The sequence below is a fragment of the Neurospora hispaniola genome, assembly GCF_033458365.1.
Source record: "Neurospora hispaniola strain FGSC 10403 chromosome Unknown B0T23scaffold_1, whole genome shotgun sequence".
NCBI lineage: Eukaryota > Fungi > Ascomycota > Sordariomycetes > Sordariales > Sordariaceae > Neurospora > Neurospora hispaniola.
Window position 1 is genome coordinate 5,888,340 of NW_026944406.1, and position 26,662 is coordinate 5,915,001.

At 51.9% G+C, this 26,662-nt stretch overlaps 6 protein-coding genes across 6 annotated transcripts; 2 read left to right on the forward strand and 4 right to left on the reverse strand.

The window, feature by feature from the left end:
- Nucleotides 1-3,675: 3,675 nt before the first annotated feature.
- B0T23DRAFT_371845 (putative 5S rRNA binding ribosomal protein) lies at nucleotides 3,676-5,164 on the reverse strand. The gene is made up of 3 exons (XM_062836676.1): nucleotides 5,084-5,164; nucleotides 4,854-4,891; nucleotides 3,676-4,772 (listed from the first exon to the last, which is right to left on the reverse strand). Exons 1-3 carry the CDS (start codon nucleotides 5,084-5,086, stop codon nucleotides 3,908-3,910), a joined length of 906 nt encoding a protein of 301 aa, XP_062697876.1. The 5' UTR covers nucleotides 5,087-5,164; the 3' UTR covers nucleotides 3,676-3,907.
- Nucleotides 5,165-5,609: 445 nt separating this feature from the next.
- Nucleotides 5,610-6,678, forward strand: B0T23DRAFT_306984 (HAD-like domain-containing protein; the record flags this gene model as incomplete). The annotated part of the gene is made up of 2 exons (XM_062834406.1): nucleotides 5,610-5,693; nucleotides 5,791-6,678. 2 exons carry the CDS (start codon nucleotides 5,610-5,612, stop codon nucleotides 6,676-6,678), a joined length of 972 nt encoding a protein of 323 aa, XP_062697877.1.
- Nucleotides 6,679-8,152: 1,474 nt separating this feature from the next.
- Nucleotides 8,153-12,428, reverse strand: B0T23DRAFT_401703 (uncharacterized protein; the record flags this gene model as incomplete). The annotated part of the gene is made up of 3 exons (XM_062838601.1): nucleotides 8,153-9,493; nucleotides 9,549-11,380; nucleotides 12,386-12,428. The coding sequence occupies 3 exons, from the start codon at nucleotides 12,426-12,428 to the stop codon at nucleotides 8,153-8,155; spliced, it is 3,216 nt and encodes a 1,071-aa protein (XP_062697878.1).
- A 415-nt stretch (nucleotides 12,429-12,843) lies between these two features.
- On the reverse strand, nucleotides 12,844-14,989 carry B0T23DRAFT_351289 (DNA repair protein endonuclease SAE2/CtIP C-terminus-domain-containing protein). The gene is made up of 2 exons (XM_062836074.1): nucleotides 14,753-14,989; nucleotides 12,844-14,666 (listed from the first exon to the last, which is right to left on the reverse strand). Exons 1-2 carry the CDS (start codon nucleotides 14,838-14,840, stop codon nucleotides 12,940-12,942), a joined length of 1,815 nt encoding a protein of 604 aa, XP_062697879.1. The 5' UTR covers nucleotides 14,841-14,989; the 3' UTR covers nucleotides 12,844-12,939.
- A 5,089-nt stretch (nucleotides 14,990-20,078) lies between these two features.
- On the reverse strand, nucleotides 20,079-21,772 carry B0T23DRAFT_392757 (acyl-CoA dehydrogenase/oxidase; the record flags this gene model as incomplete). Its single annotated transcript, XM_062838026.1, has 2 exons — nucleotides 20,079-20,358; nucleotides 20,493-21,772. 2 exons carry the CDS (start codon nucleotides 21,770-21,772, stop codon nucleotides 20,079-20,081), a joined length of 1,560 nt encoding a protein of 519 aa, XP_062697880.1.
- Nucleotides 21,773-23,735: 1,963 nt separating this feature from the next.
- On the forward strand, nucleotides 23,736-25,849 carry B0T23DRAFT_38795 (uncharacterized protein). Its single transcript, XM_062837719.1, has 2 exons — nucleotides 23,736-24,639; nucleotides 24,690-25,849. The coding sequence occupies exons 1-2, from the start codon at nucleotides 24,063-24,065 to the stop codon at nucleotides 25,727-25,729; spliced, it is 1,617 nt and encodes a 538-aa protein (XP_062697881.1). The 5' UTR covers nucleotides 23,736-24,062; the 3' UTR covers nucleotides 25,730-25,849.
- The last annotated feature ends 813 nt before the right edge of the window (nucleotides 25,850-26,662 follow it).

Below are 26,662 nucleotides of genomic sequence, written 5' to 3' on the forward strand. Positions count from 1 at the left end.
AACATTGCGACTTTTCGCTTTCCTCGTTTTCGCTCTCGCTGATCGCGACTGATACTACCTTTTCTCGCGGGTTGACGTCGGGCATGGAACCGCCAACGTGCTTGGCCGACCGACCAGTTTGCAAGGCCACTGAATCTGCTTTGGTCTTGGCATCAACTCACTTCTCTTCCACTCTGCCCGTCATTGATTCGAAATACACTTTTCCACCGGAGCCGTCTCACGGACCACCCTTCGCGAGCCCTCGCCCCTATCATCGGAGACGCCTCCAAGATGGGAATGGGCGCATGGAGACGCAGAGAGATCAACCACTCTCACTTCTTTCTCCAGTTCGTTGGCTTTTTCATCACCCCAAAAACCATAACTTCGGGTAGCACCACGGCACCACCCATCTCCAGGACCAATTAGTTTAGATTACACTGCACAAAAAGTTGTGCACCAGCACCGAGAGAAAGGACACCACCAAAGATGAGCCAAGGAACGAACGTCTTGCCGAGTACGGAGTTCTGTTTCTTCCTTTTTGTGGAAACTGCCACATCTCAATCGTGTCCATCCATCTCGTGAGACCGAAATCCTTTGCTGTGTTTCTGTAACCGAACCGAACTGAACCGATGCCATGTCCTTGTCTTGCCCTATCACGCGAGCTTGATGTCGACATTTGTCTACAGTGCTACAGTGCCATACACCACCACCATGCCAGTAATTTTAGGGAGAACAATGGATGGGAGCGAGTGGGAGCATGACGGGTTCATCACAACTTCTCCAAGCACTTGCTTGTCTCCTGGCTCTCCCGGCCCGGCATCACACAAGATCCCATCTACATTGTAGTAGTGTAGGGAACCGATTTTAGGGGTCCTTCTCTTATCTTCTTATACCCTGGGGAATTGAGATGTTGACGGGCGAAACCTCCGGCTCGGCCCAATCTCTGCGACATCACCAAAACCAAAAATAAAATAAAAAATAAGATGAACGACGACGGCCCGTCACCTTTCTCCTACGAAAGCACAAAGTTCCCCCTGGTAAGATGAGCAGTGACTTCATCAAATCTCTGACATGATATGCTCGTCTGTACACTACTTCTCGTCTGTAGTTTCTTCATCGTGGTGGTTCCTGGATTGGCAAACACCTCTCCCACTTTCCCAGATGCTGCAATACCCTCGGGGAGTTTAACAGGCATCTCTCAGGGGCAACTTATCAAGGTCCAGACACGCCTGAAAAGATCGATGCCAAGGACAAGAAACAAATAGCTGGAATTTTGCAAACCCACCAACACTCCGAAATCGCAAGCATGAACCACGTGAATATCTAACAGCAGCAGCAACAACAACATTCTCCCTCCTTCCCAGCTAGTGTACCCGTCAATGGCGACATGGGCAATCTTCGAGGTCTAGACCCGGCCCTACATTCTCTGGAAGCCAGACACACTTCAGACATCTGATTTACACTACACTAGTATAGTTCGTCATTGTCTTTTCCTCGAACAATTCGAGCACACATCGGAGACACATGTCCGATTAGGGGGGGGCAAAATATCAAATTTCAACTCTTTCTTCTTGGCCATACCGCTAGGACTTGGGGATCGTACCGAGATGCGCTTCGTCCCGCCACTAAAGTCTAGCATTCACAACATTTACCGATGATTTCCTTCTGTCTAAAATACGTCGGTAGTAGTGTATGTATGATCTCATGACGCATCGTTAACGCTACGCTACGCTACATTGTAGTACCATCGCATGAGTTCTCGAATCTCGAATTGAGCAGACTCACTTTCCATCCATCCATCTATCCATCCATCCATCCATAGTTTACAGGCACGAAACATTGAACCTTTATGAAATCCAGCCCCCGCAGCCAAGCCAGCACAGGGCACATATGTACACACTTATCAAGTTCGTTGTATACTCCGATAGACGACACCGTTTGGAGACATTCATTATAATTAACTCCGGCCCTTTACATTTTGTGAGATTTTCGCAAACGCTGCCCAGCAAACTAACTAGCTGGCTAGTTTTTGGTTTCTTCACTACCAAGTGTAAGCGCTTGACCGAGAGACAGACAGATAGATAGATGATTTATCAGCCAGAACTCCGGAATATTCCTAATAATGTGAAGACGCTACTACTGAACTGAATATAAACCATCATCGGTTGTCATCAGATCAGATCTTCAACACTATTGTTGTCTAGTGATTAGTAGAGTGACTGTCTCATCTCATCTCATCATTTCAGGTCAGCGGCGGCCTGCCATCCATCCTTGATCATTCATGAGACGTTTGGGAAATGAAAACAGAAAGAAACCGACCTTGTCAAGCGGTTAAACTATACACTTTTTCTTGTGTAACCTTCTACCGTTGTTCCCTCATGCTTTCACATTGCTCGTCTATCTCCAAATCCAGGTGAGAACACCATATGATCTCTTCATGTTAATTGAAGTTTAGGTAGGTAAATACCTCTTTTAACGCAGGCATCAATAAAGCAGGGTTAAAGGTGTAAAGAAGAAGCATGAAAGAAGCATGTGTGCATGGTTGATCAACGCCCTTACTTACTTACCTGGTTTTCAATTCCGAGATCAAGATCATACACTACACCACGGGCAACCACAACCTCAACCACACCACATGACCAGCTGACCGTTTTAAAGTTTCAAGGTTCACCCAGTAACAGACAACCCGCAAGGTGATCGTTCACCTTTGTCACATCACTGGTCGGTCACCTTCACCACACTACACACCTTGATCACACCTTCACCAATTCTTCAACGGGCACGAGAAGGCATTCAAGGCAGGGAATTCCCCGTCATCGCTGAGATTACCCTTAACTTTGTCTGCCCATCTGTCTGTAGTGTATGTCTACCTACCCTCCTGTTCGAGCTATCACACCATCAAAGTCTCAACCTTCCAAGTCCCACTCGCATCAAGTCAGTGTCACAGTCCTGTCATTTCCATCCATCTGTCCATCCATCCATCTGTCCATCCCCATCATGTCATGACCCCTTTTTCACCATGAGAGAAAAAAAAAAAAAAAAGTTCGAGTTCTGAAACCTAGTAGAATACAAGCTAGCTACATAGCCGCTGATCCCCCGCATCTGTCTCGTCTCGGTATTTCGCGGGTTGTTTTGTGTGTTTTGATACCGGTTTGTTGCAGTACTACCCCTCCGAGTAAGACACATATGCCAAACCAAACCCCATCCATCCATCTTGAATGCCGCGATCAATGGAACTTGAAAAATATGAAAAAGTTACAAATGGGGAGGGAAGGGGGAGGCAAAAACAGAGTTTGTCCAGTTTGTCCAATTAGACAGACTTAAACCTCTACTCATCTTGAATCCCGTCATCGATAAGAACACACACATCAACTTGAATTGTTTGTTAAAGCGCCGGGACAAGTTGGCTAGAAGGTCTCGGACTAACAAACAACGAACAAACCTGTAATTGAATTATAGTGTACATGTAGCGCACAGTAGCAGTCGACCATGAACCGTGAGGGATCAATGACTCGTGAGATTTGTAAAGTTGATCTTCATCCCCAAGCAAATGACATTGCTTGGCGGTGGAAGTGAGAGACGATGGATGGCTTACATGAATCGTGTTTCACGAGAATTTGCCGCCGCTCAGCATCGGTTTTGGCGATTTTGGAAAGGTGATTAATCACAGGAAAAGATGGACAGCGTCGAGTCTCATATGGGAAAAGGAAGATCAGATTACGATTGAGGTATCACATGAACGAAACGCCGGGTAATGCTTTTTGCTCAAGACAGAAGAAAGTTGATTGGCTTTTAGATGAACCCTTTTGAGAGACCATGTCATTCCCATGACCCAGATGATTTCGCACCCATGCGCATCGAATGAACAGAACCTGTTTCCTCCCAAAAAGTTGTTCAACCCCTAGCAAAGTCCATAACAACTTCCAATTTACTCCGAGCGGAGAGCGGCAATGCGCTCCTGGACACCAGCAGCGCGCTGCTCGCGGGTGAGCTTGGACTTCCTGTACTTGAGGGACTCGGCCTTCCACTCCTCCTTGGTCTTCTTGGGAGCCTCGGACTCGGCCTTCTTGAAGGGGTCCTCGCGGATGGCGGCGTGAGCCTCGGCGTAGAGGTCCTCAAGGCCGTCAGCCTCAAGATCGTCCTCAATGTAGCGGTTGAACTGGGACTTGTAGCGCTCCTCATCATCGTCGGCGAGGGTCTCCATGTACTCAGCGACGTGACCGCCGAAGATGTACTTCTTGAGGGTCTCGGCATCGAGCTCCTCGGACTCCATGTCGTAACCGGGGAAACGGTTCTCGGAGTGGGGGATGAAGATACCGCCGTCGGAGGCACCCTTCATGGCACCGAAGACACGGGCACCGGTGGAGGTGCGGGCAAGACCGACATCAAGGAAGGCCTTGAAGGGGCGGCGCTCGCCATCGTCAGTCTCGGCGGCCTCGGTGAGCTTGTACTCACCGTCAGCCTCCTCAACACCCTTGAAGGTCTCGTCGAGGCCGAGCTTCTTGAGGACACGGCGGGCGAGGAGGAGACCGGTGGCGTAGGCAGCAGCCCAGTTGGTGAGACCGTGCTCAATGCCGTAGGCCTTGAGCTCGTGGGAGTAGGCGGAGGCGAAGACCTTGTCGCCGGTGATCTCGGAGCTCACAATCTGGAGGATGATGTCGCGGTTGGTGAAGCGGACAACCAGGCGGTACTTGGGAGCATTGTACTTGTTCTTGGCCTGGGTGATGAGGCGCTTGCGGGCATAGTAGTCGGTCTTGCCCTCTCTTCTGCGCTTGTACTTGGTCTGGAAGCGACTGTTGGGCGGATTGAATGTTAGCGGACCCCGAGTCCCTATTGATTTTTCTCGGATTTTCAAAAAGAGGACATCTGCTTACCTGTAGTACGCGCTGTTCTTGACAAGCTTGTGGAAGGCCTGACAATCAAAATCCCCGAGTCAGCAATTATCGCTTCAGAATATTTCCTCCTCTCCGAAGCATCTTGCGTTGACTCTCTTTCTCCTCAATTCCCCCCGAATTTTCCCTCTGGAGTGGTGTGTGATTTGAACGTAGCCGCTGGCCGCTCATTGCTGAACGGCCGCGACGCACGCCGTAGGTCGTCAACTTACCATTTTGACTACTTTTGCTGGGTGCACTCAACAAACGGTCTTGAGACGGGCTGGGTTGTCAGAAGGGAAATTTCGAGATCGCGAACAAACTTTGGTGGGCAGGAATTTCGCACTACAATCCCCACAGCCCTAAGAGCAAGAGCGCGCCTGATTGGTCGGCTGACCGCTGGGTTGTCAACTCAGGTTGGCGACGACCAATTCACCCATGCTTCCATTGCCGTGGCGCCACGGTGGGCGACGAGCGCCAAGAGTACCTACCATGCAAGCGGCAGGCAATTGTGGGCTCTGCCAGTGGCATTGTTAGTCTCGGGCTTCAGTAGCCGTCGACCTCTGGCAATCACTGTCCCGAACCGAGGTCTATGGTACCATTCACTTCACTAATCACTTCCTGGTGCCAATGTGCGGAGATCCAATGTTGTTGATAGATGAATCCAAACCTCCTTATACCCCCAAAGTCCCATGACATTATAGTGTGATGCTTCCTGAAGAGTTTCCCCCTGAATACATTCTAGAAGCCATCGACAGCATGGCGCCAACCGTCCTCAAAGGGAAGAGGTCCTCCGGGTCTCCCAAGCCCAAAGTCATCCTCTTTGACATTGGCGGCGTCTGTGTAAGTCAACATGACCACATCACCACTTCACTTATATAGACAAATACACCCTACTTTCACTAAACAACACAAACACAACCAACTAACACAAACCCAGGTCATCTCCCCCTTCCAATCCATCCTCAACTACGAACTCCGTCATTCCATTCCCCCCGGCTGGATCAACCACTCCATCTCGCGCTCCGCCCCTTCAGGCTTCTGGCACCGTCTTGAAACCGGTTCCATCCCCATGGACGCTGCCTTCTTCGCCGGCTTCAACCGGGACCTACACAACCAATCCCTCTGGGAATCCTTCTACCGGTCCCACCACCACCACCAACAAGCCAAAAAGCACCACCCCTCATCATCATCATCATCATCATCATCATCATCATCTTCTTCTTCTTCTTCTGGCTCTGATGAACTACTACCGATCCCGCCCATCCCCCAGATCGACGGCGAGTGGTTGTTCCATGACATGATGGAGCACGCACGAGCTCCGGATCCATGGATGTTTCCCGCCCTCCAAAAGCTCAAGGAAGATGGACGGTTCGTCGTGGCGGCGCTGAGTAACACGGTGATCTGGCCGGAGGGGCACAAGTGGGCGGAGAAGGACTTCTTCAGCGATCCGTTGCGACGGCTATTTGATGTTTTCATTTCGTCGGCGCATGTCGGGTTAAGGAAGCCGGATCCGAGGATCTATCAGTTGGCGCTGGAAAAGGTGAATGAGTTTGCAAGGGCAAATGCTGACTCCGAAAGGGGAAAGAGGGGCGGTTGGGGAGAAGGGGTGAGGCCGGGTGATATTGTGTTTCTGGATGATATTGGGGAGAATCTGAAGGCGGCGAGGAAGGCTGGGTTTAGGACTATCAAGGTTGGGTTGGGAAAGGCGTTTGAGGCGGTTGATGAGCTGGAGAACGTGACGGGGTTGAAGCTGGCTGGGGATCACCCGAGGATTGCGGTGAAGCCGGACTTTAGTGCTGCGAAGGAGGCGAAGGCGAAGTTGTGATAATGTTGATGATTTACATGGGGTGTTAGGTGTATGAGTTTGGATGATTAGATGAACAAGAATCTCTGGCTATTTTCTTAATTCGTGTGTGAAGTCCTGAACACTATGATCACTGCAAAGAACGTGTTAGACCGTTGTTAGGGCCATCAATAAGTTCCTTGGTTCAGTCCAGACACGGTCCTGACATTCTCACTAGAGATAGGTACCTCCTGGCACTTCGTATGTACGGAAACCATGCCTTTTCAAGATGAAATTTGTAAGATACATATGTATATTTACTACTTATCCAACGAGTCCACATCGACCTTTGTCGCGCATCTCATCACCACAACCTCCAAGATCCACAAATGCCCAAAACGATGTAGAGCGACCAGCTCAAAGTGGTCAAGTGATATATAACTTGTACTTGTCTAACGTAGTTCATACACCATCTTGAGATTCATTTTTCATACACATAGCCCCTTTTAATTTATTCTCTTCGATTCCTCATTTTTAGACTGCCGTCTCTCCTTTTCAAGTTTTGTTTTATGTTGTCTAAGTAGGTATCATCCATTCACCTCTCAGCCCACCAACTTCACCCCAGCCAAGACCAAGACCAAGATTCTGTCCTCCTCATTCCATCAAACCATCCATCATCTCATCCCTTTACCCTCCTTAACAAAATGCCCTGAACTTTCCCCAGATCTCCCGTAGCTGTGATCACGTTTCCCCTTTCAAGCTTTGAGTTATGCTATCACTCTTTCTTCCAAAATCATCTTCCAAGCCACTGTGGTAACCGCTAGATGTTTGTTGGTATTCATTCGCTATTATATAGAAGAGAAGCCTCATGTCTCCACATCTTATCTAGCATTCCAATCAGGCATCCGGAGTGCGGATGAGGTCGACCATCTATGTGAGAGTTCCAGATATCGGTGAGGTATGGTGCATAGAGGGTTGATGAATTCATGATTTAATGGTGCAGTCAGTCAAATTGAAGTGGTCGACAGGCAATGCTGGATGATATGATAGTATGAGAAAAGCTTCGTCTCATCTTAACTCATCACCTCGTCAAGACGGCCCAGAGTGTACCCGGTCTGCTTTCTTGTACCGCCCACCCAGCTGTCTCAGGCGGTCGTATCCTCATGACTGGCAGTCATGAAGATGGTGGACAGGGATCCAGGTTCATGTCCCGAATGCCCTTGGCTCCAGGCAATGTTCAACCCTGCCTAACCGTTGAAGCAATGTCCTTGAAGCATCGGCGCCCATACGCCGACTCAAATGTGGCCTGTCGTGCCACCGTCGCTCTTCTCTCTTGGTTTTCGCTGTAGTTGTAACGTTTCTTGAACATCGTCATCTTCATAACGCGTCCGTTCCCATTTGCTTTTGTACGCCGAGATGTTGGTATCTCCCAAAGCGCCACATGGTTGGAGAGATCGCTGAGCCGATTTAAGTATGGCTACGCAACCCCTCCACAAACTCTATTCCGTAAAACCCCTCAGATACGCTGGTAGAACAACAGGTAAGCGACCTTGTTGTCCTTGAAGCTATCATTATGTTGCTTGGCGGCAGCCTTCAAGCTGCCACTGCCGCTAGGAGCAGCAAGACCGGCCCCGTTGACGACGCTGCTCCACTTCTTGCCGCTCGCAGTAGCCTGCTTCCAGCCCTCGTCATCACCAGTATCATCATCGTTCATGGCGCCGAACCGGTTGCTAGCTGCTGCCGAGCTGCCGTTCTCCCTGCGGTCACCAACGGCGCCCTTGGAGGGCTTCTCCTCTGCGCCAGCCTCAGCGACGTCCTCAGGGCGCACACGGCGAATGACAGTATCATCAATGCGAACCCATTCACGGCCGTCCTGGCGACGAACATCAACTGTATAATGTCCGCCGCTGGCATTCTTTCCGTGATGATAGACAACCGTGATGAGACGATACTTGAGAAGATCGGCATTCTCAGCATGAGTAGTGTTGCGCTTCTGCCGAGAGACAACCTCGCGGGGGATTTCGAGCTCCAAGGGATATCCGACCTTCTTCCAAATCTTGATGGTACCATGGCCTTCAGCATCGAACTGGAAGCGTTTTAGGTGCAAAATGAGGACGGGAGGCAGAGACTCGATAAACACCTGCTTGGTAGCCTTTGCGTCCTTGCCATGGGGCGAATTGAAATCTCCGTGAATCGTCTCTGGGCGAGTAAGACCCCTCAAAGCATCAACAATGTTACGAACCTCGGGAGCACCAATATCGAGCTGAAGGGGCTGATAGGGCTCTAGGGTAACGGAGCTTTTGAGGCCAGGAATGCGGAGTTCAGAGCGGAGTTGACCACCGAAGATCCTAGTAATGGGAGAGATCGAAGAGGAATAACCAGAAGTACGAGTAATTGCAGCCTTTTGACGGGGTCCAACCTCAAGCCAGTCATCACCAGTGTTGGACGCCGTAGGCGAGGGCAAGGACGAGTTGGGCGCAGTTGAAGTAGTCGAAACCGGGAGAGTACTCATGACATGAGTGCACTCATCGTGGAGACCTTCAAGGAGGAAACCGAGGAACTCCTCGGCATCTTGTTGATGACCACGGCGCATGCTTGCGAAACGAGGGAGCTTTCTGATAGCGTCATAGACAAACTCGGGAGTGAAGGCTTCACCGTACTGCTCGAGTTCCTCGCTCTTGAGGCGCCTCTTGAGCTGGTCAATAGATACAGCAGAATCGATTACCTTGAACTCGCGCATGAACATGATCATGGCATCGAGGAGAGGAGTCTCGCTGTTGAAGCTGTGGACAGCCTTCTTGCTGACTTGATCCAAGAAGTCATAGAAAGGAATGCAGTTAACCAAAACTTGAAGAATCTGGTGAAAGTATTAGTATTGCACGTTTCAAGCCCACAGGGTTGGAGCCACTTACAGAGTTCATATAGCACATGTTACCAGTGTTAACAAGGCCGCGGGGCTCCAAGAAAACAATCTTCTCAGCGGTCCCGACCCGGTAGGACTGAATGGCCTCGGCCATGGAGGTCGCCTTAGACTGAGCAAAGCCAGTGGCAACCCCAGTAGCGGCTCCTGAAGCATCCGCGACGGTGTTGCCGTTGACAGTGGTCTGGGAAGCAGACGCAGCAGCGGCAGCAACGGCAGCGGCGTTGACAGGAGCGGCAGGCTTGGTGAACAAGTTGGCCCAAGACTTAGGCTTAACAGGTGCGGGCGCGGGAGCAGCTTGCGCAGCCGGAGCCGAAGACTCGGGCGCCGAAGCAGTTGAATCCTTGGCAGTAGTTTCGGAAGTTTCCTCAGCAGCAGGGGTAGAACCAGCAGGCTTGGTCTCAGTAGACGGCTTCTCCTCGCTAGTAGCGGGCTTGTCCTTGGGAGCAGGCTTCGGCAAAACAGGCACCACAGGGACGGCAGGGACAGCGGGAACGGGGACACGAGTAGCTTGCTTCGCGGGCTGAGCCGGAGAGGCCGTGATTGACTCGGAAACCTGGAGCTGCTGGGATGGGATGGAGCCAGTCGGCGAAGTCGACGGGGTGTCCACAGAAGGAAGCTCTTGAGTCGAAGGAGTTTCAGACCGGGGAGGAAGAATCTCAAGCTTAGGCGTGCCCTTGGGCGTAGAGACAGCCGCATCTTCCTGGACATTTTCCGTGGGAGCACTTTCTACTGGAGCAGCTTCATGTTGTTGGCCAGGAGCAGTAGGAAGGCTGACACTTTCCGAGGCAGCAGAAGGAGCTTGCCGGCGTCTCCTAAGCTTTGTGCGAGCCGGGAACGGGGTATCAGGATGCGAAAACCAAGGGAGAGAGAACGGCGGTTTGTCAGACTTTTGCGGCGAAGCGAAGTGCGAGTATACGGCCTCAGCCTGCGCGGGCTGTATGGCCTCCTCAGCCACCGGCTCCTCCACCACCACCTTTTGCTGAATCTCGGGCTCGGGCTCAGGCTGAACCTGAACTTGAGGCTGCGACTGAATCTGTGCCTGGGGAGGGACGATCGGTGGCATCTGCTGAGCCGGCGGAGTCATAGGGGTCGGGACGACGTGAGAGTGTGTCGACGAGGGAGTGTGGGGAGCAGGAACCGGTACGAGCGCTGGCGGAGGCATGGGGGGAGCCTGGTACGGGGTCGAGACGATGGGAGACTGGGGAGGAGCCGGTCGAGCGTAGGGATTCTGAGCTACCATGGGCATGTAGTGCTGCATGGCCGGGGGCGATCGAGCGTAGGTGGCGGCTGGCGGTGCGTATTGCGGCATACCGTAGGGGTTCATGGTGGCGGCGTTCTGGTAGGCAGGGGGGGCATAGTAGCCAGGGGGAACACCGTAAGGCTGTGGCATGTAGTTGGCGGCATACATGGGTTGGTGCGCGACATGAGGCTGGTGATACTGCCCATGGTGGTGGTGGTGGTGGTGAGCACCAGGATTGTAGTGGTTGTGGTGAGGCCGTCCGCGACGGGGACCGTGGCCCTGACCGAGATGGCCCTGGCCACCGGGGCCTCCATTCATCCTGGGGATTCCCATATCGGCATTACCCTGCATTGGCTGCCCAGCCGGCAGATGCCCGGTGCTGTTCATCATGCCGGCTTGGGAGATGTGGCGGCGCGGTAGCTGCTCACCGGCGTGAGGCCACCGCAGCGAGTCGGAATGTGCTGGCGCCCAATGAGGCGGGTTGCGAGAGGCCGAATCAGCTTCGGACGCGGGGTTGCGGGGGGAGGAGAGAGCTTGGGTTGCCGCCGGTCGTGGTGGCCGGATTCGGATGACGCCGAAAGCTGGGCTGGAACCGACTGTGACTCGGGGCTGCGAATATCGGGGTCCCGGGGGGTTGGGTGTGGGACTCGAGGAGACGCCTTGAGGATTTTGGTCCTCTGCGGGCGTCCACTTCTTTGCTGGCAAAACGAGGCGTCGTCAAAGGTGCCGCCTGCTATGTCCAGTCCTGCTTGCACACGCTGCAAACCGACGGGAGGTGTCGAGGATCTGGTTGGTGACGGCGCGGCGTTGACGAGGTCCCGGCCGGTACAAGATATGTTTTTTTGGAGGGGAAGGTTAGGCAAGGCAAGGCCAAGGTAGCAGTAGCCCAGCCTCTCAGGTGTGAGGTGGTGTGGGTGTGGGTGTGGATGGGTTCTGGTTGTGGTGTGTTGTAGTGGCAGGAGTCGATGGGGACATCCAGCGAGAAGGTAGGTGAATAATTGGCAGGCGGGCGTTCAGGTCGGCAGGGGCAAGGTACAAAGTAGCCCGCCCGGTAGATACCTCTAATTAAGTACCTAGGTAGCTAGCCCCGCAACGGGACGCAGCAAGCAGGGACCTGGGAGGGGTGTCTGTTCTGCGGTTCCTGAAGAATTTGGGTGAAGGACGGTGCGTCACACGTCCTGGATGGGGACGGAAGACTTCCAGTTTGACCAGCACAAAATAAAACAAGATAGAATAATCAACGGCGGCGATGATTCGGCCTACACAAGATTCACAAAATGGAAGTTGAGAGACAACCAAGGTTGAACACAAAGTCAGAAACAGTGTGACAGAACGTGGGCCGGGCCTCAGTCTCCCTGGGACCTGGCCCGCTGTGAGTGGCAGCCAGGCTCTTGGACGTGGAGTTGGCCGGTAGAGGGAAGGCGGCGGCGGCGGCGGCGGCGGCGGCGGCGGTGATGATGCCTGTAGTGAGTGGCGGCAAGCAAACGGCAACCTCTCCCTGGACGGTGTCAGGATGAGTCTCTCTGGTCAATGTAGGAAGGAGTCGAAGATGTGCGCTTGGCTGATTTCCCTCTGGTTGAAGTAACTTAGTAACGCTTTCTTGTTGCTCAAACTTGTCCTGTTTTCCATCTTTACTTGGTAACTCGTTCCTGTCCTGTAGCGGAGCACATCCCACCAACAGAAGAAGTCGTGAACCCCGCGGACAGTTGGAAGTTCTGTGGGCAGGCGAAACAGCACGATACTAGTGGAGCCAAAAACGCTCGGACCGGGCATATCCCATATGTGATCCAAGCAGCGATCGAGTGTTTGGCGCTCTTGATGTTGACTCGCAGTATTCGGAGGCATTGAAAAATCAAACAGAACGAATACTTTGCAAAAGTTGTGTTGAAATATTTAGCGGTGAACTAAAGGTGATTGACTGAATAATGTCTCTTCAGTCCGCTGATACATGCCGTTTCTGGCTTCTCAAGAAGGCATACATGTACAGATGACAAGTAATCAAGTCTCGGCGTCAGTTCATGTCTCCTGATGGTTGGGGCTTTGCACTTCATACTTCTTATAATATTTCTTATCAATGACATGTACTGATTTATACTTGTTCATGAACATCCACGTCTTAATGGCTGCGTCAGGTTACCCTTTACTCATCCCTAAAGAGCCACTTCCCGTTGCCTCGCATGGCCTCGCGCCATCTCTTCTCTATCGTCTCTCTCTCCCGCCTGTTTGCCTCTTCTCTCCGTTCCTGATCTTCTTGTGTGCCGGGAAAGTCTGGGTCCCAATAACCCGGAGGTGAACGCCTTCGTTCGAACTGGTGCCTGTGCTTCCCGAAACTGTTGGCCACAGCTATCGTCTTGGCCTTCAACCAGACCTCCCTCTTCTCATCCATCGTCATAGTACCCAGCCGGTAGCACTCTGGCCCCAGGTAGTCTTCCATCAACGCAATGTTTTCTGATTTCAGAAGATGAGCTGAGCCACCTGAATTGAGCTCGCTCTCTGCCAAGATACGGGCAGTCCTGCCACAGCAGTTGGGATCGGTGCAACCCTCAAGCTTAGCACGTTCTGCCCTCCCACGTACTACTTCGTCAAAAGCATAAGTGTAGCCGTTGTTTGCTTTTGGATTGACCTTAAAGTCTTCCAGTCTCAATTCAGAAACCGCCCGTTCTCGGAGCGGAGTCGACTTGGCCATCTCTCGAGCACGCCGCAAGTTTGGAGCGCTGTGGCTACCTACTCCGACCGCCGGAACCTTAACCGGCGTTTGTAGAGGCTGCTCCCGCTGTAGCGGTGTGTTGGTATTCAGAAGGCTTTGTAATCTTCCAGGCTTTGGCGTGGCCGAGTCAGACGGTCCATCTTTGCCTTGTTCCTTTTCGAGGTCAGGAGGCCCGGAGCTGTCTTCTGCGACCTCAGCTATGGCATGGCCGAGTCTGGACTTTGACCGTGCCACTGGTTTGGGGGTGCCGGAAGTGGCATTGGCTCTTCCTTTGCTTGGTGCAAAAGCTGGCTGGCCAGTTGTCGGTTCTTCTGCGGCATCGTTGGCTGGTGGTCGAGGTGGGTCCCGGTGCCTACGCTTCTTGGGTGTAGGCATGACATATGTTGTCTCATTGAGGTCGATACTCTCTTGTGGTATGAAGGCAGGCACCACGCTTGTGATGACAGGATCCGAGCTCTCTCTCTTAGTTCTGCGAGGATTAGGCCTTGCTTCACCACTGGTGTCGCTATTCCTCCTCTTCCGGACACGCTTCTCGGAGATGACCACAGGCCCATCTGAAGATGGCTCTTCCTTAATGGCCACTTCGTGTGCTGTATCATTTTCCCTTGGAAGAGTGGGCAATTGATCTGGCACTGTAGCGGATAGCGCTAAACGATGTGGGTTACCCTCCTCTTGGTGTTTTGTTCCGGTAAGCTCCTCAAGCTTTCGTTCTAAATGTTCGGCATACTTTAACCATTGATTACGCTGATCAACGATCCGCCGTGCGATGTCCTTTTTCGCATCATATTTCGCTTGCAGCAATTTGCAGTGTTTCTTCAAGGCCGCCAATTCTTTGTCCTTGTGTGTTTCCGCACCAGCATCCTCGACAGTAGCGCGTGTTGTCCCGGTAACCGTGTTAGGCGAGATTTCTGCAAGGATTGAACGTGACGTTGCACCTGTCGATTGTTGTGGCACCTCCAAGAGAGTGTCTGATGATGCTGGGGTTTCTTGATCGCTGCTAGTAGTTCCCTTTGAGACAGCCAAAGACGATACCGGGTTGACTTTCTTGATGAGTTCCTCGAGATTTCTCATCAACGCCTGGTTCATCTTTTCTAGTTGATCCACTTTGGCCATCAGCGCTTCCCTCTCGACCGCAGATAACGCATCCTTTTCACGAAATTCTGGCAGAGAGTTAGTCAATGAGCGGGTGAAGACGATTATTAACTAATGGAATCTCAGCCATTGCACATGGATTGAAAGATCCTACCTGCGTCGAGATCCTTTCCAACCGTATCACAGGCGGCTTCAACCGCGGCAAGAATTGCGGCACGACCTTTCTGGTCCCAGATTGTCATTTTGGCCAATAGCGTATGATGTTTGACCGGTGCGAGTTAACTCAAGAAGAGCAGAAATTCCATTGAAAGAAATCAGCAACAATCAACGGCCCGACGGTGTTGCATAATTTCAATACAGTCGACGTCACGACTCACGAGTCTTGTGCAAGATGTACTTCTTGGTCTAGACCAAAAAGGTAAACACTGGGCAGGCAGCAACGAGCTAAGCGCCATGTCACGTGCAGGCTAACTGTGTCTTGCAGTGCAGTGGGTTCATGCTAGACCCACCCTAAATCCCGGAGTAGTGGGGTATGCCCCTGACAGCTGTGGAGCGCAACCCGTCTTGAGCTTCGGACATCAAGTTCAGAATATCTTCAAGAAAAGGCCAAACCGGGCAACAAAGACTCTGGGTTAGCTTCTGTCTGGATGCTGTCAACTTTGACTAACAATGAAGGAAACTGAACGCAAACCACGACTTCTCTCAAAATCTCTGGACACTCAGTTGTCTAACATGCTGTCTGTTCGTGGTTCCATGGCGGCAAATGAACGAACACGGAGCAACTTCGCCGAGTTTCTGCTCCACGCGGGGATGGTAGCTCGCATCATCTTCATGTCTGGATGTTTGGATGCCACCCAAGCTTTCTCCTGGATCCCTTGACTTAATGGAGTACCTAGGTAGACTGATTATATCCAATCTATTACTGCGCTTCAAGCCAGCAAGTTGGCTTCACGAAGCTGAAGAATCCTCACGCCCGGTATCTGACTTCCAGTGAGAAAGATCACCCAGGGTTTGACCTGGTCCGCTTCGAGTATCTAGACATTCCTACGTACTTTTGCTCTTCTTCGAACTGATGCTATACGGTGTTAAGGCTTCACGCTTTCCGCCGTGATTTCCTCCCGTCTGGGTGAGATCACAGCTAGTTGGATCGGGATTTGGAATTTCATCTCTTCTTCTTTGCTATCCAAGCTGGCCATGCGGCCCATAGGGCATGGTATTTGGATCTATCTGCAAAACAGGACGACCGTCGCACGTGGCGTAGATCGGCCAAGCTAAGGACCCCTCGGATCACAACAGATTATTTCAAGTGAAGCCCCCCTCTTCTACACCTGCTCTTTCAGATCGCATTCTCTCGCCGACATCCCTGATCTCCGTTGTATTGGCTGCAGGTAGCCAGAAACACGTATCACGGCCGTATTGGGCGCTCCTTGCGTTGTTACTGAAAGAAATCATTGACTTCGTTCTGAACCTCGTTCCCAGCCTCGAGCAAGCACCGGTCTCCATCTTTTGAGAAACACACATATCGACGATATTGATGAAAAGGAATGCCGGATTGAGAGCTGGAACGCACCACGCAGGGGCATTTACAGCATACCGTTATGGGCTCCATGCTCGCTTCCCCATCTTCATATCTCCCAAACCACCGCAGTTTTCCCGCCATGATGCCAATGTATGATTTTGTCGATTGTAACCTTGAAGCAGTGGAGGCACGGAACGGGAAAAGAGGGGGACAACCATATGTCCTAATAACAGGACGAGCACAACATTTGTGGTTATCTGGTCGAGGAAGAGTGTACGTACATTAGGTTACCTTCCCCCTGACCTTTGTGGTACGAGCACCCGCATTTGGTGTTTACCCCTTGTTAACTAGGAGGAAGGATGCTGTCGGCATGTGGTGTGAGTCGGAGTCTGCAACTGAAAAGGGATAGATAGCGCCGTGATGGAACTCGCAACAGGTCCTCCCTTCACTCCCATCAGAATGGAATCGCATGGCCCTCTCGGTACAACAATGCCATTCTGGTAGGTAGACTGGACCTCGTAAAGTTAAGGTCACGTACTTGGACAGATGCCGGCAACACACCTGCCAGAAGACAAATCGACGTGTGCTAGTAGAATTATACATGTTCGGCGCAACTCTCGCTCACTTCATCGTCGCCATCCATCGTGCTCTGTTAAAGAGGCAGAAGAACCACGCAGCAAAAATTGGCATATGGCAGTGGTGGTTGCCGGTTCAGAATGGCAAAGGGAATGAAAGTTACGAGTCGGATCACGTCCCAACGCCGAAGCTACCAAAACCGGTGAAATGGCTGAGGTACTGCGTACAAGACGGCCAAAGGTAGGCAGGCTCGACAGGGTCAGACTGCAGGACAGGGATCCCCTCCCCACACAAAATGTCCTTCCAGAAAATTTCAACAGCCAGGAGGGGAAACAGGAACCAAAAGCCTGACAGCCCAGACCACCCGCTTTGCTAGCTCGTCGCTGTGCCCTTCACTTTCGTTGAGTTTTGCCTGCCTTCTGAGCCACTTAGCCGACAATTGCTATTTATCTGTCCTACCTGCCCGTCCTACTGCCTTCTTTCCTACCGCAACATCACCTTTTCTCTACAGCAACAGCATTCGAGTTCCGTCTACTACTACTTTTTCCAGGTAAGATCTCTCTCAGCTATTCCTCACTTTGCAGCACCCGACACAAGATCATTACCATTCCCTCAGGTTCAGTCATTTCCGTTCTAGGCACCAACCTATCGCCCCCCAGTTTATCCGATTAAACTGTACGGGTCCCGATAAAGTGCTGCGATAAACCCCACACTAAGATTTCCCCCCACTTTTTTCCCATTTTTGCAAGTCAAAGCAAGCCCTCTAATCCAGGACAAAATTCCCACCCGGACATTGGAAACTTCAATTGCCACCTACACCTCTCCCTTTACTGACCCATCAACAACAACGTCTCGACAGACTCTCAATACCCAACTTCGAATCTTCGATACACATCCCCAAACCAACACCAAAATGGACTCCTTCGCTGCTCCCCAGGGCACTCGTGCCTGCTTCACTTGTGAGTTCGCCATTACAACCTCTGCGTCCTAGCTTTCGTTTGCTTCGCCGGCGTGGCACACAGCTGTCACCCGCGCTCGGTTTCTACAAAGCATTGCGTCGCCTGCAATCCCTTTCACACTTCGATCCTGCATCTTAGGATGATGCTACACACACATGGTTATACACAAGGAAAGTTGGCATTATCGTGCTGCGCGCTGGCGTCGGGCTTAGACCTTGGTCTCAAGTCTGGTTTGCCGCCGCAGCTTTGATGTTGTTGCGCTATGGGTTGCCGTGCTTGGACAGGGCAGAACATCTTCACGAGTTCGAGATTTGTTCGTCGGTTGAGCGAGAGCTGTTGTACCAGAAGGCGAACAAGTTCTAAACCGTTTAGCCCTCACAGGCACCTGAATCAACCATTATCCACATACTGCCATATCAACAACAATCATCATGAGAGTGAGGGGAGAGATCTGACATGAGAGACATTAGGCGGCCAGACTACCCACCAGGTATGCGAAACATTCGGCGAGAGAGAGAGAAGAGAGACACCCAGAATGGCGGACGGCGAAAAGATTGGAGAGGTATACAAGCTGTGTGTTTGGTCATGATGCTGACAGGAAACCAATAGGCCCGTGACTGCCCCAACAAGGGCGCTGCTAAGTGCTACAACTGCGGCAACGAGGGTCACATGAGTAAGTCCTCGCTTCGAAAACGTGTACTTCTGATTGTCCAGCTGCTCACATTATCGTACAGGCCGTGACTGCCCCGAGGGCCCCAAGGACAACGCCCGTACCTGCTACCGTTGCGGCCAGACCGGCCACATCAGCCGTGACTGCTCCCAGTCCGGCGGCGGCCAGTCCTCCGGCGCTGAGTGCTACAAGTGCGGTGAGGTCGGCCACATTGCCCGCAACTGTTCCAAGGGCGGTGCTTCCTACGGCGGCGGCTACCAGAACTCCGGCTACGGCGGTGGTTTCGGTGGTCCCCAGAAGACCTGCTACTCTTGCGGTGGCATTGGCCACATGTCTCGCGACTGCGTCAACGGCTCCAAGTGCTACAACTGCGGCGAGTCTGGTCACTTCTCCCGTAAGTCTCCATGTGTATACATCAATTCTGCACAAAGCTGACCACGCTTCAACAGGTGACTGCCCCAAGGACTCCGGCTCCGGCGAGAAGATCTGCTACAAGTGCCAGCAGCCTGGCCACGTTCAGTCCCAGTGCCCCAGCGCTTAAACGCGCCATGATCGCCAGGTAACACCAACTACCTTTGGCGGCCTCGCTCATTTGCTGTCTTACCAACCCTGACCTTGCTCACTTCTCATCACCGAGATGGATAAGCAAGCGGGACCGGTGATGGACAGCTTTTACTGGGGGTGATGACATGGTGCTGCGTTTTTGCGTTGCCTTTCTGAGGAACTTTTCAGTCCACGGGGTCGTTCTGCTGGTGTTCACTGGTATCTGGATATCCGCTGCTTGGGACTTTTTTTCACGGCGGGTCTCTTACACTTTTCTTAATTCTTTCACCTTTGCATTTTACGCGACACAAAACATCATGATGATCCGACAACCACTGGGGAGATTGGGAAAGCAAAAAGGTCTTTTCACCAAAATTGGCGTCTGGACGGCCAGGGGTTACCTCTTCAACCAACCATACCGTATGGGTCTTTCTACGACAAAAAGGGCTTGTGCAACAGGGGCGGGGCCATTGCACGACAAACATCTTGCGGGTTTCTGTTTTTTCTTCACATATGGAACTTAAATGGGAAGGGAGCTATCTTCATTCTGTGAACGGGCATGAGGACATCATAATTATCCGAGATCTCAGGGGAAAGCAAAATCGTATGGGGACTCAATAGGTCAACGAATAAAAAGCGCCGAAAGGCCGTGGTGTGCGATGCGAGCGTAATGCATCGATGATGAAACAAATCCCAGTTCCTCTTTGCCTCGAGTGACGTGACTGTAACAATCCGGTGCTTGTCAGGAACGTTCATAACAGAGTTGGAAGTTCAGCAAGGTTTGATGGTTTATCGGTTGTTCGCTTTCGAGAGGCCTTGACCTAGTCGGCATCCCGATATCTCACCTAGAGCCGACCTTGGCTGGATATCAAGTTTACATTGACGTCGACACGCAAGATGTAAAAGCCACACACGGAAGCAAACCAGCTACACAACCAAAGGTGGTGTACAGAACGACCATAATAGTAGTGTAGGTATGTAAACAACAGAAATTGAACGCTATTCATGCAATAACGGGGTACCTAGGTACCAAGCTAGGTAGCGGGTAACAAACAAGCCAGCACTGGACTGTTCATCATCAACACCGCCCACCGTCCATTCACGGCCTCGGCGCCATCATCTCCTATCCTGCCCTGTTTCCCCCCCCCCCCCCCTTTTTTTTTTTTTTACTTTGTTTTATTTCCCTTTTTCTTCTTCTTCTTGACCGACCCTTTTACAAAACAGCCTTGGGCATAAACTTCATAGCCTGCCTGACACCAAGATCGCCAAGGACCTCCTCGGCACCACCGAGAATGGCATCGAACTTGTAGCCGCGGTTAAAGTTCTCAATGACGCGACCCATGCCGGTCTGGGTCAGGCCACGACCACCCCAGATCTGCACGGACTCGTCGGCGATCTCGTGGGCGGCGCGCGTGCACGACATCTTGAGCAGGGCGATGGGACCGCCGAGGTGCTTGGCTTGTTCCGAGTAGGGCATGTGGTTCATTTGGTAGCTGGGAGGGAGGGGAGTGTTAGCTGGGTTGGGCTGGGATGAAGAGGAGAAGAGGGAGGGGAAGGGAAGCAGAGGAGAGGAGAGGAGGGGAGAGGAGAGGAGGGAAAAAAAAAAAAAAAAAAAAAAAAAACATACGTGATGGTCTCGAGCCAAGACTGGTGAGATTCGCACAGGGCAATCATCTTGGCTAACTTTTGGCGAATGACGGGCTGATCGATCAGACGCTTGCCAAAGACAAGACGCTGGTGAGACCACTTGAGGGACTCCTCAACGACGAGGCGCATGTAGCGGATGGTGGCGCAGGCCATCATCCAGCGCTCGTGGTTGAAGTTAGAGAGGATGACGTAGATGCCCTTGTTCTCCTCGCCGAGCAGGTTCTCGACGGGCACCTTGACGTTGTCGAAGGTGATGTAGGTGGTACCGGCGGCGGGCGAGTACGAAGTCTTGATGGGCTTGGTCTCAACGCCCTCGCCGCGCTCGATGAGGAGGACACTCAAACCCTTGTCGGTCTTGACGCCGGTGACGAAGTAGTCGCAGAAGACACCGTTGGTGATCCACTTCTTGGTGCCGTTGACAATGTAATGCTTGCCATCGGGGGTCTTGGTGGCGGTGGTGCGCAGGCCGGCAACGTCGGAGCCGGCAAAGGCCTCGGTGATGGCCAGGCAGATCTTCTTCTTGCCGGCGAAGACCTCCTCGGTGATGCGCTTCTTGAGGGCCGGGTTCTTGTCGCCGTAGTTGAGGATGCACGTCAGGCCGATGGCCATACCGGCCATGTTGCCGTCCTGGAAGCCGCGGCAGGCGACGCGCACCTGCTCCTGCGCCATGATCATGTCGTGGAAGTAGTCGAACTCCTCGCCCTTGACGGCGCCGTCCAGCAGGTTGACGCCATGCAGATGCTTGCCGGGACCCATGCGCATGTGCAAGATGCCGGCCTTGGACATCTTGTCGATCAGGTCCTGGCTGATGAGCTCGCCGGTGCGCTCCTTCTCGAGAGCCTCGGGGGCGATCACCTCCTCGGTGAACTTGCGGATGGCCTTTTGAAGGCTGCGGTGGCTGTCGTTGAAGTAAGGGCTCTTGAACTGGGGGGTGAGCCAGAGGGGCTCGGCGTAGGGGACGGGCGAGAGGTCGCCGGGCCGGGGGGTGATGATGGACTGCTTCTCGCCCTTGATGGAGCCGATGGCCAGGTCGTTGTACTTGATCAGCACCTCGTGCCTGTGGAGGTTATAGAAGGCCGAGGTGGCGTCCTGGCCGGCGACCTGGCGGAGGACGGCCTCACCACCAGGGTGGGCGTCGAGGAACTCGGAGACATCGTAGACGACGGAGTCGATGATGAACCACGTGCTGTCCTCGGTGTTGTGCTTCTTGACCTCCTCGCGGGTGAAGGTCTTGTCCGGGACGTTTAATACGTTGGCCATTTTGGGGGTATGTGTATATGTGTATGGGTATATTTGTGGAGGACCGATGATAAACAACAGGAATCACACGATTCGTCTACTTGAGTCCCAGAGGAGGAAAAGAAGGATGATGAAGAAGAAGAAGATGATGATGATGGTGGTGATGGTGATGGTCAAACTGGAAACACAAGATCAAGACACAAGCAGCACACCGCGGATTGGGTAGCTGAGGAGCCTTTTATTGAACACATGGCTGCGGAACATTGTCTCCAGGAGCGGAACAGCGGGCAGGGGCTTGATGCACCTCGATGGCTCCGAATGGTTCTTGGGTGCCGAAGCCGTCGACCTCTCGGGATCTTCCTTTTGCTCGGGTTCTCGGTTCCCCAGCCCAAAACGGCGGGTGTTGCTTCAACAAGACCCCAAACGAGAGGCCGGGCATCGATCGGTCTGCCTCGGCTCGCTGGCGGATCGTGGGGTTGTAGAATGTGGGGAGCACGGGGCCATGTCTCCAATCTCCAATATCTTGTTCATGATTGGTTGGACTGTCTTGTCCTCTTCTCCAGTTGTATCATCGGGCGTTGGAGGCGCATCCGGCATGTGATGTGTCCCTGGCGGTTTGGACAAGGAACCACGGCATTATCTCAATCGAGGCGGTCAATACTTCTTGATACCGATTCTTGTGTCTTTTAGACTTGAGTTTGGGAGTTACTTTGGTGTAGCTTCTCTTCGTGTATTGGGAGAAGAGGAGATGGTGCCAAGTTTCAAAGATGACCAACTGGCAGCGTGGACCGCGGCCCCATGGGGCAGCTCGTTAGTGCCAAGCGATTAAGGTATCGGCCCCACTGTCAAAGGTCGTGTGTTTGTTACGGTTTTCAACTGGACAGACTTCAGCCAGGAGATGCTTTGAAAAGGCCGAGAGTGTATGAAATGGAGATGGTGAGATGCTGACTTTATAGGAGTGTTGTTGTATATTACTCATCTTTCAAGGTTGTCGTCGAGGAAGAAAAAGAGACACGACGATTTGGTATTGGCTGTTGGCAACAGGCAACCGCCCTGAACCCCTCATTGAATGGGATTCTCCACCTTGCTAGGACATCTGCCAAAAGAGAATTGAAGCCTCATCTCGTCCAGTTGACGATCGAGAACGAAACAAAAAAACAGTGGTGCGGATCTCTTTACGACAATACAGACCCTACCCCTTTGGAGCTGCTGGCCACCTACCGAGCTACCATTCACTACAGTAGCTTCCTTGCTGAGCTTTTAGCGGTTGACTGGCGGGCAAGCCCAAGTAAGGTATGATCATTGCCTCGAGGGCATCAATCAGTGTGTTCAGGCTTTTGTAAGTTTTTAGCAAATAGCTTCTCCTTTGTATTTGTCGAGTAACGTGTCAGTCAAGGGGTTAGTCACGCCGAGCACGGTCATTGCCTCCATCTATTGCCTTCAAGCTGTCCAAGTTTTGATCTGGTGTTTTTTTTTTTTTTTTTTTTTTTTTTTTTTTTTTTTTTTTTTTTTTTTTCAACAGCATGCGTGAGATATCAACTTCAATTGGTCACCAAAGTGGAAAGCAACACCACTTTTCTCACGCAGGGTCTGGCATATGGTACCAAGTGGTATCGTGAAGGGCCGACGGGCAGTGCACACGGGATACTAGGATGACGCTGTCTGTCGAGCTAAGTCTCTGCCGTTTCAGCGAGCCTCTTATCAGCTGGTTTCATGATACCCCTTCGAGTAATGTTCGGCTGTCTTCCGGTTGGACATCACAGACATTCAAGGGATGGGGAAGGCACGCAGCCTCACTGTCGTCGACGAAATCCCACTGAGTAGCTCATGCGTCAACGCATGAGATTTGAATAGTATACTGGACCTTCAAGCTGTCTATATATGCTCGGGTTGATTGACCGCTTCATTTATTCACTTATCACAAATCACACCGCCAAAGGCGTACTATTTATATTTTCGACATCGTTCTATCTCGACTTTGGAGGACAGCTCTTCCACCAGTCTTAATAACAACACTTCTCAACGTTCTGACCTCGTTCTAAACCTCACTTGGCTTGAATAACTTCTTGCCACTTTGCTTCGCCACCTTCGACCAAGATGGATGCTTACTCCATGTCCGTTGCTAGTGCTTCCCATAAGAGCACCTCGAGGATATATCAAGATTTGAAATCATCCAGGTTACATACAGTCTCGAGTTTCGGTTTTGACAAGTTGTCGAGTCGGTTCAGCATTCTGAACAGTTCTTTCAAGGTACATAAACCCAGGAATTCCGTTAATTCGAGATATACTCACGTTGAAGTAGTCTGGCACAATGGATTCTACAAAAAGACCCCATGTTGGCATTGTGGGAGCAGGCATGGCGGGTTTGCGGAGCGCCGGCTATCTACTCGAACTCGGCTTCCAAGTCACCATTCTGGAGGCAAGAGACCGTCTCGGCGGAAGGATATATCAAGAAAAGCTCCCCAACGGCCATTTTGTGGACATGGGAGCGAATTGGATTCATGGAACGAAAGAAAACTCCATCTTTCAGCTCGCCAAGGAAACAGGCACTATCACGACGAACTGGGACGGCGACGCAGCAGTGTTTGATGAACACGGCGATATACTTCCAGTGAAGGACAGCGAGAGGTATTCCACGATAATGTGGAATATCATTGCGGAGGCTTTTCAGTACTCGGACAAGCATAGTGCCGACATTGACAGCAACCGATCACTGTTGGATTTCTTCAAAGAGAAAGTGGCAGAGCAGATTCCGGAGACAGAAGAGGATTATGCAAGGAAAAGGAAGATTGTGCTCCAGATGGCAGAATTATGGGGCGCATTCGTGGGCAGTCCTGTTGAGAAACAGAGCCTCAAGTTCTTTTGGCTGGAGGAGTGTCTGGACGGAGGTATGTGAACTTGTCTACCCCCAAACTTGGACGAGACTGACAAGAAGCAGAAAACCTCTTTTGCTCCGGCACCTACCGGAAAATCATGGAAAAGATCGTAGCCCCCGTCGTAGACGGCGGTGCCGATATCAAACTCCAAACCAGAGTCGCTGAAATCTTTGGCAAGTCCAGCACAGGCAGCAACACCGTCAAAGTCAAAACAACCGACAACCAATACTACGAGTTCGACGAACTCGTCCTCACCACCCCTCTAGGCTGGCTCAAGCAAAACCTCCAGGCTTTCCACCCCCCACTCCCTCCCCGCCTAACGACCGCCATTCAAAGCATCGGCTACGGTTGTCTCGAAAAAGTCTACATCTCTTTTCCCAAAGCCTTTTGGCTCGAACCCGACGCCTCCAACAACAACAACAACGACGACAATAACAACAAGAACAACCGCACAGTCAAAGGTTTCTGCCAATGGCTCTCGCCCTCCTACGCCTCCGCGACCAATCCCTCCCGCTGGACCAACGAGATCGTCGAGCTCGGCTCCATCGACCCGTCCGTCGCCCACCCGACTCTGCTTTTTTACATCTACGGCGCCGAGTCCGAGTACGTAACCTCCAAGGTCCGCTCCCTTTCCTCTTCTTCCTCTTCCACTTCCTCCAGTGCCGAGTTCAGTGCCGATAAGAACGGCTCCATCCCCTCCGACCAAAACTCGGCGGCTCAACAATTCCTCTACGACTTCTTCAAACCCTACTACTCCCTCCTTCCCTCCTACAGCCCCACCGACCCCAACTGCCAGCCGAGCGGGTGTCTAGCCACGGACTGGCTGCATGATGATCTGGCGGGTAACGGGAGCTACTGTAATTTCCAGGTGGGACTGCAGGAAGGGGACAAGGACATTCTGGCCATGAGGCATGGTGTGCCGGAGGAAGGGGTGTGGATGGCGGGCGAACATACGGCGACGTTTGTGGCGCTGGGGACGGTGACGGGGGCGTATTGGAGTGGTGAGGATGTGGCGAGACGGATTGCGGAGGGGTATGGGAGGGGGGTTGCTGCCGGTGCTGGTGCTGGTGCTGGTGCTGGGGAGAGGGAGGCGGCTGTTTGATTTTGAGATGAGGATGAGGGTGTTAGGTGAACGAACGTGTATGACGGTTTGGAGATGAGGTTCAGCCGGCAGGAGTTTTGGGATATGTTGGTTTGTGGGTACAGATAGCGGTTCTTATTTGATAGATTCAGAGGTGGGAAGGTTGGGAATACGATTTCCAGGTGGCGGGTACACAAGATACTTGGGGTCTGAAAGATAAGATCATCTTTCGATGGCGTTGCGGTGTTGCGGAATCTGTGTCACCTCGGGCACTTGAGTGATACCTGACCATTGCAACTTAATCTGTGCGACGTTTGGACATGGTAAATATTGTCTATACTAGGTGGATAGGCGTACGTACAAGTCATGGCGACGTCAGTTTTTTTTTTTTTTTTTTTTTTTTTTTTTTTTTTTTTTTTTCCCTTGATGCAGCGCTTACACAGTGATTTCCACCTGTTGACACATTGGCCGAGCACTTGGGGTTGGGAAAGGGCCTGGATGGAACCGGAGATAGATCTACAGTCTCACGGGCAGTGAATTCGCGGGGTTCTTGTTTTTCCTAGGTAGGTATACATAGTATGAGAGACGGTCTGAACATGCCCAACACCAAAACACCTTACAAACTGCCAATGACACGCAGCGATAACTGTCAATTATGATGATACTTTGGGGTAGGCAATATTTTGTAATGTTTTGAGGGCAGTTTCTGAGTAGGGTCAGTGTCCCTTGTGTTGGTATCAGAACAGCATCCTTGGTTGAAGAAGAGAAAAACAAGTTCTTCGCCACTCCAACAAGACGTTCTAACTTGAAATAGCCCCTCTGTTGATAATAACCGGAAGCGAATGTGTGATGGTCATGATGAGCGGCCAAGCTACATAGTGTGGTTTAGTACACCGTGACCGACCAGCACATGGTGTTGGAAGAAGAAGAGACCGCCCAAGATGATGGGAGGTC

Bases quoted from the DNA above. Each gene is read 5' to 3' on its own strand.
- B0T23DRAFT_351289 (XM_062836074.1), bottom strand. From the start codon at position 14,840: ATGACAATCTGGGACCAGAAAGGTCGTGCCGCAATTCTTGCCGCGGTT. The intron at 14,667-14,752 runs GTAGGATCTTTC...ACTCTCTGCCAG, and splicing joins TGGAAAGGATCTCGACGCAG to AATTTCGTGAAAAGGATGCG.
- B0T23DRAFT_38795 (XM_062837719.1), top strand. From the start codon at position 24,063: ATGGATTCTACAAAAAGACCCCATGTTGGCATTGTGGGAGCAGGCATG. The intron at 24,640-24,689 runs GTATGTGAACTT...GACAAGAAGCAG, and splicing joins GGAGGAGTGTCTGGACGGAG to AAAACCTCTTTTGCTCCGGC.
- B0T23DRAFT_371845 (XM_062836676.1), bottom strand. The intron at 4,773-4,853 runs GTAAGCAGATGT...TCCGCCCAACAG, and splicing joins AAGAACAGCGCGTACTACAG to TCGCTTCCAGACCAAGTACA.